Source organism: Alosa sapidissima, chromosome 8 (assembly GCF_018492685.1).
Source record: "Alosa sapidissima isolate fAloSap1 chromosome 8, fAloSap1.pri, whole genome shotgun sequence".
Classification (NCBI taxonomy): Eukaryota; Metazoa; Chordata; class Actinopteri; order Clupeiformes; family Clupeidae; genus Alosa; species Alosa sapidissima.
The window spans coordinates 13,562,172-13,579,969 of record NC_055964.1 but is presented as its reverse complement, the minus strand read 5'-3'; the positions used below and the strand labels follow the sequence as shown (position 1 = coordinate 13,579,969).

Sequence of the window (17,798 nt, the reverse complement as noted above, 5' to 3'; positions counted from 1 at the left end):
AGACATTAGAATTTATTCAGAAAGCTCAAAAACACTGCTCAAGGTCCATTGAGCCATGCATCTTTGGGTGGATGTGAAACACAAGTACTGTAGATACATCCTTCCAAAAGTCACACATTCCATACTTATAAACTAATCTGCTGGCATGAAAACAACTTAGTCTCAATGAACAAAAGCATTTAATTGTGTGAATGTCTTTTCTGTCAGCTGACTCCAGTCTCAGGAAATATGGATAGACATGGATAAAGAGTGCATATCATTTATCAACAGCATGGCTCAGCTGTTAAGTACAGCTGTCCCTTCCCAAACCCAACTGTAGTCCTCATGATAGCTAGCACTTTTCTTTTACCTGATAGAACTCATCCACTGCACTGAAAACACTTTCAAAGTGCACTAGATACAGCCAACCAATACAAGGACCCGTGTATGTGGACAGTCATTTTAACAGTTTTGTGTGTGTGCCTGGTTCAGTGCACCGAGCCCATCTCTTCCAAAGAGCCTGGTGGCAAGTCACCTTGGGCAGTATGGTCGCCTGCTTACTGCTGTCTGCTCACATTTGCCAGCATTTGAACTGACAATAAACTCAAGCCACACAACAGGCAGTCTCAGAGTACAAGACACACTCTGCCTTCCCGGCCACCCCCTCCACACACACACACACACACACACACACACAATGTCAGAGGAACCCTTGGCAGGGGCTGTAACTGTTTCCAGGTGGAGGCCGGGCCGAAACCAATCATCGACAGTCTATCCCAAAATGCTGAGCACAGGAAGTCCTTCAGCGTCCGCTCCATGAAGGTGGATAAGGGACGGTGAATGAGTCGGTCATGGCACAGCCGGCCTGCCCTCCAGCCTGAGCACACCTTCAACGCAGTCATGGTGGTGTGATGGACGGATGAGACGCAAAGAAAACAGAAAGAGTGATTGACGGGGCGTAACACAGCGAGCAGAGAGAAGCAGAGAGAGTGATAGACAGGGCTTAAAGCAACAGACATTTCTGGGCCTGAAGTGATCAGACATTTCCCAAGCTTGTCATTGCATACAATTATCCATTTTCAAATCTTAAATGGTCTGAATTCCAACCCAAGAAGGCCTAAGAACTTTAAGTCCGGCATAGAAAATGTAACCAAGAGCGTTATTAATCAAAGGGATGGATTAAAAGCCACAGGTGAAAGGTGAAGATTGGGGGGGGGGGGGGGGGGATACAAACATGCAGTTATACAGACATGCCACAAGTATTTACACATAAAATAATACAAATAAAACATGACAGATGAATGGTACAATATGTTTAGAGGCACTTTCCAGAACAATGTTTATTTCATGGCAAAAACAAAGTGTACAGATTAAGGGTCCCTTTGCGAGCATTCATTCATATTTTTTTCCAGAGGTTCTCTGAACACATACATATATAAAGAAATATATAATATATTTATATATAGCCTATCACAATATCCATCATCCCCTTTGCTGTAAGTGGATTAAATCAACAGAATCGTCAACCTGTCTATTGTCTCTGCTACATACAGTATATGCAAAAGCAGCTAGTAGGTAGGAGCCAAGCCTATAATATCTATTACTGATTTAAATGAAATGAAGCAAACATAATCAAATGTAATATCAAGTGATTACATTTCAATTAACCAAAGAAATAAAAACAGTAACAAAGAGTGAAAAAAGACCGAAAAAAGTAATGCAACATGAAAATATTAGGGTATAGACTCTGCTTATAAATTCTTTATAAAAGATGCTTACAAGTCCAGAAACATTGGGATACACATCTGTAACTGAAACCATGCCGCGTGAGGCAGCTGGTTTGAAGAGGACAACCACACGACAGGTGAGAGGTTACCACGGAGATATTGGATGCTCCATTTGCAATGCTTAGCCTATTGAAATGCTATACACAAAGCTGGGCTGAAATGTGGTTGACTCCCTTCAGTTGTCACCGTGCAGGTCATCCTTTCAAAATAGAACGTCTACTGATTATCAGATTGCTGACAGGATACTTGTGTGGAGAGTTGGACACACCATAGAATTAACAATTAGAAAAATACCCATTTGAGCTGTTGTTTATTGTTGTTGTGTATGAATCAAGTTTAAGGACGAGTATACATACCATAGCAAAACATGGAAATGTAAAGGGAAAATATTAACAAAACAAACAAACAAAAAGATCCAAATTTTGATTCTTGTGGTAAAACGAGTCAATTTCGATACGTATCCATGTTTTACGTACATAATAACCAAGCAGTCTGCGTTAGCCAAAGAATGAAATGACAGCTTGAGAGCATACTGATGACCATGTCAAGACCAACTCTACAGATTAAGGTTAGAGTTCGAAAACAGATCTACATAACATGTGCATGAGGTCAGACAGGAGGGAGTTCATCATATCAGACACGTTCCTTCACCTCTTGCTACGTGGCATTAAGCTGGTACACCAATGACAAGTCTTTGATTAGTTGATTTTGGGTCAATTAAAAAACAGCAGAGGCAGTCTTGGAACAACTGGCCTACCAGAGACACACAGAATGAAATGAAAAATGTAAAAATTAAAAGAAAAGGAAATAAAAGTGTTCTGAGAGGTAGAGCATAGTGTAAGAGGCGTGTAATGATAGAGAAGAAAAACAAAAGGTCAATATTGTAACTGAAGCCATTGGGCTGACCGGCTGTTCACCACATGAACAGCAACAACACGATGACAGCTCAAGCACTGGAGAAAGGTATAAAGCCCTCAGTTATCACGTTCATCCAGAACATGGGCCCATCAGACCTGACAATGTTCCCCCTAAAACCTTATTTCATTCCTCCTCACCAATTCACTCACTCCTTCCTACTCGGTGTCTCCATCATGCTGAAGCACAGCAGAAGGCCAGGTGCCACCACACCCCAAACCCCTTCCAGTGTAGGGAGATTCAGACAGGGGGAACTTAACTCTTAATTAAGAGAGGCCGTTTCAAGTGTAGAGGGTCACCTAGGGTTCCTCCCAGCAAAACATTGGATGTAGAGGGCTAAAACCTTGGTTCCCACATGTCCTGGCCTTTCTGCAGCACGAGGCCCTACAACCATACTGAGTAACCTGGGAGATGACAGTTTGACCAAGCAACTCCTGTGCTCGGGTACCTTTCATCCACCTAGTTTAGTTTAATTATAGTGATGTAAAGATGGATAGAAGCCAAATTACTAGTTAGTTTTGGCTGATTGGTTCCGATTTGAATTGCCATTCAATTTGCACAATGCTACACACACAAATGCATTGCTGAATGGAACTATTCAACTTATCATTTTGAGATTTTTTTTTTCCCATAATGAATTTACAGTTCACAAAGACACTTCCTTTATTGAAAGTTTTCAATTAATTTTAATGCAGGTGAATTTCTTTCGAGTTGGGTTCATGATCAAAGTATTCCTTTAGAGGTGACTGAAAACGGTCAGGATTACCACTGGCAATCCAACTAGATCGAGCAGGCTGTATTGTACACCCAAATCTCATCCCTACTTGTTTTTTTTTGTTGTTGTTATTTTTTTGTTTTAAATCTTCTCTTACTTGGTGATGCTGCGATGTCAAACCCAAGCCTGTGGGGAACACAATTGAAGCACATGATTAGTCCCATGGACACTGTAGGGCCGAGCCTACACACGGCAAAGAGTTTACAGCTAGGTGGCTCCCAAACGTTCAGGCGTCCTGCACATTCTGATTCAACAGGAACTGGCATGCTTCTCTCTCTACCCCCACAGCCGGGGTAAAAGGAAGAGAAAGGAAAAAAAAGAAAATAAATCAACTGTGATCGTTTCAGTGACATCTCATTGAGGACCGATGAGGAGGGGGACAGATGAGGGGGGGTTTGGGGGGACTTATCTACAAAGGAGAGGGGGAGAAAACCAGAGAATGACAGCCAAGTCATCCACCCCTTCCGAATGTTTGGGGCGAGCGGCTGAGATGGGGCGGGGCGGGAAGGGGGGTGGGGAGGGGAGGACGCAAGAGCAAGAGTCTGAGTCAACTGTCCACCTCTCCCCTTCCCTCCCATCCCCAAATAACGTCAGCCGGTTTTCCACTGTGGCCAATCCCAAGAGGGGGAAGGGGGTGGGTGGGTGGTTGGGTGGGGGCAGCATGAGACACTACCCCTCCCCCCCCGAAAGAAGACCCCCCCCCCCCCCCGCCCCAACTTCTCATTTGGTGAAGGCGGCCACCACGGCCCAGAGCAGCTCGTTGGCGTTGGTCTTCATGCTCTCGCCCTCGGGCTCCAGGTCGAGCAGCTGCCGCACGCGCTTCATGGCCAGGTCGTACTGGTCGTCCAGGAGCGGCGCGAAGGCGTTCTCCAGCACGTCGGACGAGTGCGCCAGGAAGATGAGCGCCAGGATGCGCTTGTCCATGCGGTGCGGGTCATTCACCCACTTCTCCAGCACGGCCTCCTGCACCTTCTTGATGAGCCGCTGCTTGATGTTGCTGTTGGTGAGCGGGTGCGTGGTCATGTCGAACAGCAGGAAGTTCTGCTTCTCCGTGGTCAGCACGCCCTTCTCCACCAGGTTCTTGGCCAGACGCTCGCGTACGTTCCGCAGCTGATAGTGCAGCTTCAGTGGGTTCCAGGTTTCACCTGCCGGGAGGAAGAGAGAGAGAGAGAAACAAAAAGATGGAGGGAGAATAACAGACTGAAGTTTAGTGGCCCATAATTATTTCGGTCCTTAAATACTTTAAAGCTGATGCTAGCTTTTGCTAAACATAGCCTCTAGTGCTCACTCCCCGCATTCAACCTCAAATAATTGGGATAGCCATCTGCATTTCTTGACTGGACAACACCATTATATGAAAGTGTCAGTTCAGTAGTTACAAGCAAGCTTGGTTATCTAGGGGCTAGTGCTGGGCGGTATACTGGTTCACACCGTATACCGGTGTATATTTTCGTTATGATATGAATTTTTAATATACCGCCATACCGGTGTATTTGATTATACAACGTTTGGAACGCTGCGCCGCGCGACAGTGTTTCAGACGGGACTTTTTTCACACGCAGGCATGGTACGACTGCAAGGCATAGTGAGGGTAAACACAAAACACCCTAAGTTTTTTCCCCTGAAGTATGACCCTTAAGGCTTAATTTCTCCTTAGGTAAGGGGTTTATTTAAGGGTGTTGCACAGAATACCTTAAATTGTTTCTTTAGTTAAGTAAAAAAGTGAAGGTATACTGCATTGAAAGGGATTTACCGTCACGAAAATTCTATTGAGATTGTTCAACAGCTGTAACTAGCTGGCTAGTAGGTGATGTTGTTAGTTAGCAACCCACCGAACACAGTGAAGTTTAATGATCTTATCATTCATTTCACCTTAAGAATATTCACTGAAATTATCCAGGTAGCAGGTAAAGCATGTTATAGACATGAACTGAGCAATACGAGCTGGCTAGTTAGAAATGATCCTGACTGTCATCAATAATTTTTTGCCTAGTGAACCGAACTGAAGCTCATGGCAGGCTAACAAGACATCCACATCCACATGAAGTTAACGTTAGCCTACCACTAACGTCATGTAAACCACACAATAACAATAAGGCATGTTTCTGATATGCTTACTCTGTCAAATAGGCCTATTAGCAGAGAGGTTTTATTTTAAATTGTATAATTTTCAAAAAAGTATAATTATAGCAAGTTGCACTACTTTTTGTATTGGTTTTATACAAGATGTTCATGAAATTTGCACAGTAAAAGTTCTGTATTTTGACTGCAATTGTCTTTGCATTCTGATTAGATTCTTCATCATGAGTGGCTCTTTGTAAACAGCATCATTTTCTGGGGCCATGCAAAACTGCATTACCTGAGTTACCATGAGTTATTCTACATCATGACAGTAAAATAGAGCATCCTTAGTCAATGTACTGCAGCAATTCCTCTCTCAACCTGTAGAAAATGCTGTGAACATCTGATTATGCATGAAAAAAATACCGTCATATACATTTTTGGTCATACCGCCCAGCACTACTAGGGGCTAAATACTTGAATAGTAGACACCACTCTGTAAAAATCTGCAAGCTACATCTTAAGTAATCTGATGAAGTGTTTTCAGTAGCTTCAAAGCCACATGAAAAAAAATAAATACAAGTGTTTGGTCACAGGTTAGCCATATGTAAGCTCATCATATGAAGTGAACACACTGCTGACTTTGTTGGAGGCTCAAGTTCCTGTTCCTGAGTTTGCACTGGCTAATGCTTTGGGTGATCACAGGGTCTCTCCACTCCCAATACATTTACAGCCTGGGGTCTAATTCCCAGCAGATTTGCCCTTCATCCCCTGTCCTCTCTCCTTGCTTTGAAGGCACCTCTGACCCCACAGCTCCCTATGGAGAGCCACTTCCTGCTCAGCTCGTAAGCCCTGAGCGACTGGCCCTACCTCTCCAGATCAAAGGCTGGTCTGACACTAGCAAATCTCAACTTCAAGTTCACACACTCCTCAATATACTGCTTCAGTGATAACAGGGAATAAAGCAAAACATGTCCAATATTATCAGTCTTTCACTATAAATTAAACATCTGATCAAATGACTTAGCAAAAATCTAAACGAGCTCTGTGTGTATAGTAGAGGCTGAAATACAAGCTTGAAGGGGAAGAGACAGAGAGGCAAGGAGAGCCAGACTGAGAGGAGAGAGAGAGAGAGAGAGAGAGAGAGAGAGAGAGAGAGAGAGAGAGAGAGAGAGAGAGAGAGAGAGAGAGAGAGAGAGAGAGAGAGAGAGAGAGAGAGAGAGTGTCTAGAGCTGCTCTCAAAACTAAAGAGCTTGATCTACCTCTGCACGGTTCCTGGGGGCTTGATGTCCCTAATGCATCTCAGGGGTTTGTGAGGTTGTATGTGCATGTCTTGAGTGGGTCTAGTGCTTCACTCACCACTGAGGAGCTCGATCCAGCTCTGCACAGTCTCGGGGGGCTGGGTGTCCTTAATGTGCTTCAGGGCCTCGTCCAGCAGCACGTCTCCTGTGGGGGCGTCCGACTTGCAGATGACCTGCACACAACACACAGCTCTCTTAGACCCAGTTCTCTGCTGAACTTGAGTCCTGACTGAATACTCAACATTCACCTGTAGTTTCAACACAGAGGTAGTAACAGTGGCCAGTGTGGTAAAGAAACACATGAAAAACACTGGAGACTTGTATCTTGTATCTAGAGTAGACTATAGGCAAACCACCTGTCGGTATGCTACAATGAATCAGTATGGATGCATTTAAAGGAGAACTGATACTACCTAGCTTGAGTTGCTGCAGCCAACAGCTAGAGTAGTCAGGCAGCTACAGTGGTACACTCTGGGGGCATCTTTAAAATCATCTTTCCTATAGGTGTGTTTCTTGAAACTGTATAGTACAGTATAATGTTACATCCAACGTCGCCTAAACTTTACAAACCGACAATAAACAGCATTAACAGTCAGGAAACAATGCATGTAGGTCTACCTTTGCTGTAAATAAATTTCTGCATTCTGCACTGCAAATTTCGGTTTCGCTGATTGGCCTGAGATTTTTCTTGTCTGGGGGAAACGGTTATGAACTATGGTGTTCCAGACTAGAGCTCCCTGAAAGATTTAGATGGGCAGGACCAAGCTATGAACTGCTAAGTTACCATTTGCTTCAAACTGAGTATGAGTATTTACATTTGCATACTTGCTGATACCAAGCACCGATGCCAATATTTCTACTACAAAAATAGAAACAGGTGTACTTTTATCTACTCTGGTTGTTACAATAAGCCAAAAATGAAATTATTATTATTATATAATTAATAATAATGTGCATAAAACCTATATTAGCAGGCTATTTCAAACCAAAAATAAAGAAAACTCTCAGTGAGAAACAAGTCTCCACACTGGCACGGTCTCCTCCTTTCACTTGAACACATTATCAGTAAGACTATTTTGCACACTATCTCTCCCTAGTCACTAAATGATGGTGATGGGGCAACTAAAAAGGACAAGACATCCTAGACAATATACACTCTTATTATGAGTGGTGTTGCTCCATTCAGAACAACTTGGTGTAGACTGTGAGTGATCTAGAGAGATAGAGAAACGCAGCTGAATAGCTAGAAGGTAGGAGATGGAAGCTTGCAACCAAAGCAAAGTTAATGAAGGAGACTTATGCATAGCTTAAATTATTGGTCATTGACTAAAGCTGCAATCTCTCGCACTTAAGCCATGTCTTGAGTCTGCTTGTTGCACTCGACCTGCAGTTGAAGTGACCTGGGTGCTGACTTCGGTCTAGAAGCATCCTATAATGATCTGACTACGGTCTGGAGCTGAGGCAGGAGAGGCTGTGTAACGAGTGTAAAGTGTAACCAAACAAATCGCTTTCCAAATTAGATTTATAAACTATGATAAATCTTTATCTATTTATCTACTCCATGGAGTTTGTTAATTTTCCCCAATAAGCACAGTGAAGTGCAGAGCTACACCAACACACCAGTCATGCACCAACATAAACACTCAAAGTGTATGACGCTTGCATAGGTTTGGTGAGCTATAGATTCAATGGAGAACCACCTGGCTAATAAACATCCTATAACTCACAGCTCATAAACGTTCTAGAAGTCGGGCATTTGATATTCTAGAATTTCACACCACAGACATTTTCTGACAGCATCCCCTTGCTCTCTGGAGCTAGCAGCTTACAGTAAGGCAGGTCCGCACAGCTGGCCAGCATTATACATGAGGGAGCCTGTGAGCAGACCATCCCTCACAGCTCAAGGGTGGCACGGCACAGAACATCCAGTACTATGGCTGAGACGCTTAAATAATGCACATACACCACGTACACACACACACAGACACACACACACACACACACACGAGATGTGCATCCACCACAGCTAACATAAACATGCTTAGAATCAAATAAAAAACAAAAAACAAAAGAGAGAGTGAAAGAAAAAGGAAAGAACAAGAGCACCACAGATGGCTGATGACCACCACTTCATAAATTCAGCCCTAATGGAGAGGATAGGAGGCTTGCTGGAGCCTGCCGGAGGCTACTTTACAGGGGAGGTTCACTGCTGGAGGTACTGCCTCTAAAACAGCACTGCTTCACACTCCTAAAGGCCTACACACACGGCCGGCGACCACACGGCGATTTATGGTGGGCGACTGGCAAAATTGAATAGAATCTATTGAAGTGAATGAGGCAACACACACGGCAAGTGAAACGACGGGGCGACCGTTGCATCGCTCTAATTGGCCCCTTTCTCTTTTTCAGGGCGATTGGTCAGTGCATCTCCACTGAATCGATGGGTGACCGTGTCGCGTCGCCTGGGTGATTGCATCGCCAGTAGTGTGTGTAATAAAGCGACTAACAGAATCCCAATGTTGCGTTCCACTATCGCATCGCCGGCTGTGTGTGACGGCCTTTAGGCTCACATCACTCGAAACTCGAAACAGAAGATGTGGACAGCCCATATGCTGGATACCTAGGGAGTGCACACACAAATGAAAATACATACCTCTACTCAAGGTCATTTGTGACAAAAGCATCTGTTCATGTGGACATTCACTGTTGTGGGACAGATGTATAGATTTCTTTGTGCATAATGGCATGGAGCAGGACTAACTGGCCTTGGAATAGCCTGCTGGGACCTTTCCACATGACTGATCCAAAGAGTGTGAAAGCAGGTTTGACCTGGAAGCTTTACCAGGATTCAACCAGCCGTTTCTGCTTGGCTTGTGCCAACCTTTTCCTTGACCTCCATCATTAGATGTTCAACAACTCCCCCTAGTGGCTCACGGTGCACATAGATGAATTCTCCATATTTTCTAGTGGTGAGGCAGATGAACCTTCGGCCACCCAAACACATTTCGACTGCGATCTAAACACGAGTAAATATTGTCAGAAAGTACATTTTTCAGTCGTCCTCTGCACTCCCTCATTCCAAAGCAAATATCCAAGCCTCCGCAAATACAGGAACCCGTCCACTGTCAAACAGTCTGCGCAATTTGTACCCCCTGAGCCTTGCAAATACAGTGCTCTTTGCTCCTCTGTGTACAGTCAACACTCCGCAGGAAAGAGTATCTCAGAACGTTCAGTGACACACGTCCTCTGGTAGCCTGGATGCCAGCCGAACTTAGTCCCGCCCACAACATTTGAGGTCGGGAAGTTCGGTCTGGACTTGTTCCGTTGTGGAGCAACTATGCCTGAACCAGAGCGGTTCGGACCAGAAGAAATGTTTTGTTCAGAGCTGAAAATGCAACTGTGTTTGACAGAGGACAGATGTAGGTTGCTAGTGACAAAATACTAGCTTTCAGTATGGTACGATGTATTTGTAAATGACGTTTAATTACAAAGCGTTTCATTCATCCCTGTTCTCCCTAACAAAAACGCTGTTGCTAGAAGGTAGACATTTAGATTTCGCCATTGCGTCTGTTGTAGAAGATATTAACAGTGCAATAATGACCAGAAAACAATGTTAAGGTAATAGTGGAGAAGAAGGATGGTTCGGGTGTTCTTCCTACAGGATTCACCCCCTGTATTGGTTGAAACACGCCCCATAATCACATCCCAATGGAGTAGTATCAGACTCATATTCTGACTAGAATTTGAGTATGACGACATCAGGCTAGTCCTCTGGATTCTACATTCCAAAAATTAAGCCCCATTCAGATTGTAAGAGATTAGCAACAGGAGACCACTATTAATGTTACTTCACCGATTCACATGCAAACTAATAACTCACAAAATGCCTCGCAACAAAGTTGAAATTAATTCAACTTGAGTTACAGGTAAAGCACAAAGAACTAGTAAAGATTGCCGCCTTGTAAAGAAAAGAGATCTTTTCCTTAAACTCATCCACTATATGACCAGAATTGAACTCCGACACACAATCATCTACCCTGTCCTAGTCTTCTCTACCTGTCACTTTGTCTGTCTGTTTGTTTGTATATATATATATATATATATATATATATATATATATATATATATATATATATAAATAAATTAACTCATCCATTCAAACTGAGAGTAAAAACTATCTGAAATGTGGTTTGTGTGAGAAAACCATTTAATTTACATTACAGTTCACAGTTACAACATCAACCATGAGTTGATCATGAAACATCAAATATCTGTGCATGCAATCTAGTAACCTTTTGATAACTGATGCTGTGATTTTCTAACCAGTATACAACTGCTAACTCTGGATCTTTCAAGAAATGAATTCTGGGCATAAATTTAGTTACAACACAGTGTAACATGAGATGTCAGCACTGACAAGACCAAGTCCAAAACCTGGAAGAGCGCTTTCTTTCCACAAAGCCACACATTCCCAGATGTGCAGTAAATGACAACATTAGCAAAAGGAGAGACGCAAACACATAGCTGGGAGGGGGTTACATGCACTGGGCTTTACTGAGACAGAGGCACTGAAGGAGAGATTTGCAGGCAAGACAAGAAGAACAGCCTGGTAGGAATTATGCCCATACATGTCCAAAAAATTCAGAAAATTCCTTTATGTATCACACCCCCCGTCAGTCCAAAGACGGGATTTATCAGAATATTTCTCTAACTAACAATAAATTACACTTAACATAACATGAGGTGAGTGTGAGAAAGTTAAATTACACTGATTTTATAAACATAACCTGATGTGAGTGTAGGTGTGTGAGTGTGAGAAGTGAACAGAGAAAAAGATAGACCGATAAGAGGAGGGAGGGAGAGGGATAGATGGGGGCAACAGAAGCTTTGTACCTTGTGAGGCTTGTGAGTGAAACGGGGGTAAACAGAGACGGGTGGGGGCAAAAAAAACAAAGAAACGAAGAGTCCGGCTGTGGCGTCTCACCTTGCGGGACAGCAGGCTTTTCCTCCTCATGCCACAGGCCTCCAGCTGCAGGCGGCCTCGGATCGCCAGCTCGATGAGCATGCAGCCGCGCAGGCCTGACGAGATGCAGTCGTTCCAGAACGATGTGTAGCCCTGAAGGCCACGCCAGCAGCAGCAACCATGCCATGTGAAAAAGACACAAGACACACGAAAGAACAGGCGTTTGCATTGATTTCATGAAAGCATGATGGCTCAATGTGTTAGCATCTTAATGACCCTGTGACCCTATGCAAATCGTTGTGCTTCTGCTAACTTAAACTGGCACAAAAATAGACATTCTAGCATGCACACATCCACTAATTGGTTGAAACAATGCCACGGTCATACATAGGTTTTACCCCCTGGGAGAGCATGGATGGACTTTCACGGTCCTGTAAGTTGCTATGGATGAGAGGGGTTTGTGCATGTAGATGAGGCTCCTCTCCGGTTTCTACAATGCGTCTAACAGGCGGATGAGGAGGGATCTAATGATGCCTCTCCTTGTAACAGATTAGTCCCTGGGGCCATAGAAGAGATATGCATCAGACAGCAGTTGTTCCCTTTTCTCTGTACAGAGTACACATTCTAGCTACAATTTTACCTCTGAGCTGCCTGCTACTTTCTTGAGCTGTACGTTGACCCGGCCATCACAGGTTTTTACAGCCAGCTGGGGCACTTGTGTTAGGCCTCCGACTCAGACATGACTCAACTCAACTCAGAAAAAACTTGAAAGATCTTTAAGCGTGAGGTCAGACACATCTGCTGCGAATGCTCTGATCGTGTCAGATCTTACGCTTTAGTTCTAGCACCGCTCGCTAAAGACCTAAACACTAAATGATGCATAAAAGTAAACTTGATAATGACACCTTTCCGTGTACACAGTGTAAGAAATACTATGATAAAAATGACATAAAATTTGCTGTGCAAAGGGAAAAAAAAAACAACATAAGGAGAAAAGAAAGTTTAGTATTAGGCCTATGGCGGCCTACAACGGCCCATTCAGACTCGGTACACTGAGTACAGTACATACTGTAAAACAGTGCACTGTAAAAGGAGCCCCTTCAGCAAAGCTGGGAGGCGGCTTGTGGGGAAACGCAGGCTCGGGGACAGCTCTTAATCTGTCTGCGCCGAGCTCGTCCAAATACAGCGTCATGCTCCCGGCGCGTTTTGCCTGCTAGGCCTAACCCTTTCCACCCTTCAGAGGGAGACAAGGCTGGCTTTGTAGAGCAGGGAAGGCTCCAAGAACAGAAAAAGCCCTATGCGCAACACGGCCTTCATTCAAGGCCAGGGCTAAACAGCAGCACCGTGGCCTGCTCGCACATTCAGCCAAACACATGGACTGCACTCTGCGGTTTCGGGTTCGCAGCATGTTCATGAGCGATTGCCGTCGAATGTGTCAGACACGGAAGCTCACTGTTCCTACTGGAAAGTGCCACCCACACATCCCACCGTTCAGTGCACTTCTTACACTAGGAGAGGGAAAAACTTTAATTTGCTAATTTAAAACCATTTGCGCTCGACTTGGATGCTTTTAAAGAAATGTTTATTATGCTTATTTTACTTTGGTGGTGAATGTATATTTTCACTCAAAACTTCTACACCCCATCTCATGAACTCTAAAGGTGCTAATACATGGGGCAACTCTTTAAGCAATGTTGCTAGTCAACCACATAACCGGTTTCATGTGTTCTGACTGGATGATCATGACGATTATTCTCCAGAAAAAGACATTGTTGCCCTTAGGAATGCTAAAGAACAATACTCATTGCTCAAAACGTTACCTTGACCAAATGGTCTCGGAGGCCAGGCGACATACTCATATGGTGTATTTAAATGATGCTGATCAGGCCTATGTCCACTCCATTTATTGGGAGTCTGTGTCTGTTTGGATAAAAGCTTTTGCTAAATACCAGGCACGATTAAATTCAAATAAATCTGAGGAGCCATCTCAGCGTGGATCACCAAGATTCTTTTGGAACCCATTTGAAAAACAACTTCCTGTTTCAAAAGCTCACTAACCAATACAACAATAGAAAACAATATGCAACACATCAATAAGCTATTAAGTGAGCAACGCTGACCTACATAAAAACACCGCAATATGACTACCTTCTCTTAATCCATCCATATCACCATTCTCTTCCATGATCATGTATACATTACGAAAACCAATCTGTAGTTTGGCATCATCTGGTTACTGGCATGGTCAGTTCAGCTGTACTGCTAGTTCAGACCACTAGCATTGATCTCAAAGAAAGGGTGCCTACTTTAATTCTCCATCTTGACCTGTATATAAAGCACAGGAGAGGACTGCTGTGTGCAGACTTTCCAGTGACAACTGTGTGTGTGTGTGTGTGTGTGTATTTAAGTATGTGAGTATGTGTGTGTGTGTGTTTGACAGAGCGAGACCAAGACATAAAGTGTGTTCTCGTTTAGACCACTCTACTGACGTCATGCAGAGTCATCCAGACATCCCTTTACAACCAGGGCGTTTGCTGAATAATCACACCTGACATAATTGCCCACACCATGTAGCATTAGGTCAGTGGCTACCACGTCTGCTTACACCTGCTAATCTTTGTTTACATTCAAGTCTGTTCAATCAGCAGAGGCTTTTGTCTAATGTGACTTACACCATACACACAAGACCCCTCCCCATCACAGGATCGAGAGTCCCTGCTCTTTCGGGGGTAAGTAATACAGTTTTACAGCAGTCTAATGAGGACTTCAACATTGTTGATATTAGAATAATAATCTTTTCCTTGCAGATAGAGATTCAGATGTAGAATGCAGAAGCAGAACCATGTGCCAATCCCCCCTGGGGTCCCACAGAAGAAACCACTGGAAAGGCTACATCTGGCAAGGATGGGGACTCCTACTCAAACTGGGAAGCTACCCTGCAGATCTCGATGTGCTCATATTCCGAGTGTTAAATTGTGGGGGGGGAGGATAAGATAACAAAGCTTCATCCCTCAACGGATGTTTGTTTGACAAGAGTCTGGGAGATGCCATGTTGAGAGTGGTTACATTGGGACTTATACAGAATATTTCTGCTTTCTGAGGCGTTGTGCCCTCAATGTCTTTCCTGCTTGCATGTCCAGTCTCACATGTAATTCAGCATTCTGTTTGTGTCGGTTTAGTCGGTTTACTTGGCTATCGGTGAACACTGCCATGATCTATGAGACTTCACAGCAGAAGAATGCTAGAGTATTTTTAAGTTAAGAACAGTAAATCAATCCAGTGTGGAACAAACGTTGACTAGTTACAGAGTAGCAAGCTACTAATGACTGTCACTGAAGAACTTATTCAGCAGCTTCTAAGCCACTGGCCTTCTCAAATGAAAAGGTTCCTTCAAAACCACTCATATGGCACTATCTTGTTTCCTCTTGAACGCGGAAACATGAAAGACTCCTATAAGTGAGATAAAATCAACTATTGCAAAGGCCATGTCAAACAAAACAATAGATTAGAGGGGGAGTATTTAAAGTAAACTAATTCAAGACAAATGCAAACCTACACTCAGTACACTGGTGACCATGGGTGCGAGTCCTGCCTCTTCATAACAAAGTTATGGTGAGATATGACACTACAGGTTACATGGTAGCTTTTGGCAGGGATTGTGTGATCAGGCTCAGATGACAACAAAAGCAGTTATGAAAGCAACTTCAAATATTAGACACAGTGACAATATGACTAAATCATGCAATGCATCAATTACTTTCGCTAAATTACACATGTCTAACCTGTATTGGCTTGGAGCCTACCCACGCGACCTGATACTAATGGCAACATGTGATATACTTTAATTCGAGTCCTGTAAATATGTCTTTGCGCATTTAATCTTATAAATTATGTAATGTCATGAACAGAATGTAGTGAGCTACAGTTTACAGTACAACTCTTAGTTTAAGTTACACGATGTACAATAACGTTACATCTTGCAATAACAGCTGAAATCGCTGTATGAATGCATGTTAAATAGACTTGACGTTGATCAGCATGGATTAAAGCAGTTATTTGACGCACATTCACTTGTAATCTCTTATTTCGAGTATTGACATTGCTGTTACGAAATGTCACTATCGTTAACTTGCCACACGATAGTGAACTTTGTGTGTCTGGTTAGCTAATCATACGTTTCCCAGAGTGCTAACCAGCTAATTTAGCGATCTTACTTGCAGGCAAAATTACATTTAGGCTGTCAAGATCACTGTTCATGTTAACTATTGCCAGACATATACAGATCAGTGCTTTACTGTATGGTTACCTTTACTTAGCAATTCACAATACACGTCATGTCAGTGCGAATTTGCCAGGGTTTTGCTTAGGGGCAAAGCTTACTGAAAAGATTGTCGTCTCTGATATGGTATGTAGCATAGCATAGCCTAGCATGGCAACTGGCTAGGTAGCCTAACGTCGCTTGTTTACCATCTTGCTAGCTATCTGGCTAATGAAAGTAAGCCACCTATCATTACAGAGTCAGGAATTCTAAAACAAATATCTCGTTATCTACAAGTAATATAACGTAGTTTATGAAACCTCTCGGTCCTTCAGTCCCAGAAGCAATACTTCTTCCATAAGAGTGAGTCGAGTTTCTTTGGAATCTCCGCTGTCATCGTCGTCTTGTTCATCCCCGCGTCGAGCCTCGTAGTCCTCGTCCCCAGATCCCCTCTCCTTGTCGGCTGCAGCAGAACGCGAGGCTTCAGTCCGCCTTTGCACCAGGCCCGAGCTCCTTTGGGTCAGGGAAGTCATCATCTACCGAAGTCCTTTTAACGAGGAAGAAAATAACCCCCGAACCACGTCCTGCCTCAGATCTGGCACTTTATTAATTGGTCCAATGCATAGATATTTAACTCATGTAAACTTTAATCAGCCACACGTACTCAGGTCCTTCCACCTATTCCCTCAGCAGCCAGTATTCCTGTCTTCGGTAGGTTTGTCCAATATGGCGGGGTGCGATGACGACAACAGTGGATGTGGCACCTCCACTTCTCAGGTAATATTAGTTGACATTTAGTTGGTCAACTCATTATGCAATCAATGCTAAGTCTACATGAATCCTGGATGTTTTATTTTATTTTGAAATATTATTGTTTTGCAGACTATTTGAGCTATATGGTACTTAAAAAAACACTAGGAATTGTACTTTGGTCAGTGAAAGCTGTGTTTATGTTTATGAATACATTTGACTTACCGGTAGGCCTAGGCCTACTAGGCAAAATAAAATATTAGGCTGACAAATATTGTTTTCACAATAATTGGCAGTAGGCTTTCCAATGTAAACCTGACCTTAATTTGATAGCCTAGCCTACATTAAATAACAGTTTATGGAGTCATTGTACAGGATGGTGGCCTATTGCATGAAGCATGGCAAAATTATGCAGGAAAAAATAGGCCTACTGGTGCATGTAATTAATGAGAAAATTTGATGCCATAGCTCTTCCGGAAAATATTTTCTTTTAGATATTTTACTAAGTAGCCCTATGACTATCGAATTGAAATTCAAGACGAGCTAAAATCAGGTAAGAATTTAGTGCCCAAAAATGTTGGTGGTAATTGTTTGGTACAGCAAGGTAGCTAAGTACAGTGGGAGGGATTATGAAAAAGTTATACATTACCGGTATTTGTTTATACAATACTATTCAAAACTTCAGAATAAACCACTTTTTGGTATTAAATAAGAGTAGATATTTATGTAAAAATGGCCTATGTTTCGGCAAATCTAAAGAGGCAGTACCATCACGCAGTCATGCAGCTGCCAACAATATCAGAATGACAAGGAAAAGACCTCAATCTTCCTTCTCAGATGTACCTTGAAAGCCAATAACAACAGTATGGGCATTAAGACAACATTAACACATCACACTGTTGACTCCAAAGGTCACCTCATCCCCCCAGGACACAGTGCACGGGAAAATGCACATTAAATACTCAATAAGATTCACCACAACACAAACAGCACAGATAAATGCATGTGG

The 17,798-nt window shown here is 43.1% G+C and overlaps 1 protein-coding gene across 1 annotated transcript; it reads right to left on the bottom strand.

Moving 5' to 3' along the window:
* Positions 1–4,156: 4,156 nt before the first annotated feature.
* Positions 4,157–16,786, bottom strand: golph3a (golgi phosphoprotein 3a). Its single transcript, XM_042099674.1, has 4 exons — positions 16,360–16,786; positions 11,803–11,934; positions 6,877–6,991; positions 4,157–4,601 (listed from the first exon to the last, which is right to left on the bottom strand). Exons 1-4 carry the CDS (start codon positions 16,573–16,575, stop codon positions 4,177–4,179), a joined length of 888 nt encoding a protein of 295 aa, XP_041955608.1. The 5' UTR covers positions 16,576–16,786; the 3' UTR covers positions 4,157–4,176.
* Between the last annotated feature and the right edge of the window lie 1,012 nt (positions 16,787–17,798).

What these genes read in the sequence shown, in the direction of transcription:
- golph3a (XM_042099674.1), bottom strand. Translation starts at nt 16,575, where the DNA reads ATGATGACTTCCCTGACCCAAAGGAGCTCGGGCCTGGTGCAAAGGCGG. An exon ending in TGGGACTGAAGGACCGAGAG is followed by an intron (nt 11,935 to 16,359) that starts GTTTCATAAACT and finishes CGTGGCCTTCAG; the next exon opens with GGCTACACATCGTTCTGGAA. An exon ending in AAAGCCTGCTGTCCCGCAAG is followed by an intron (nt 6,992 to 11,802) that starts GTGAGACGCCAC and finishes TGTTGTGTGCAG; the next exon opens with GTCATCTGCAAGTCGGACGC.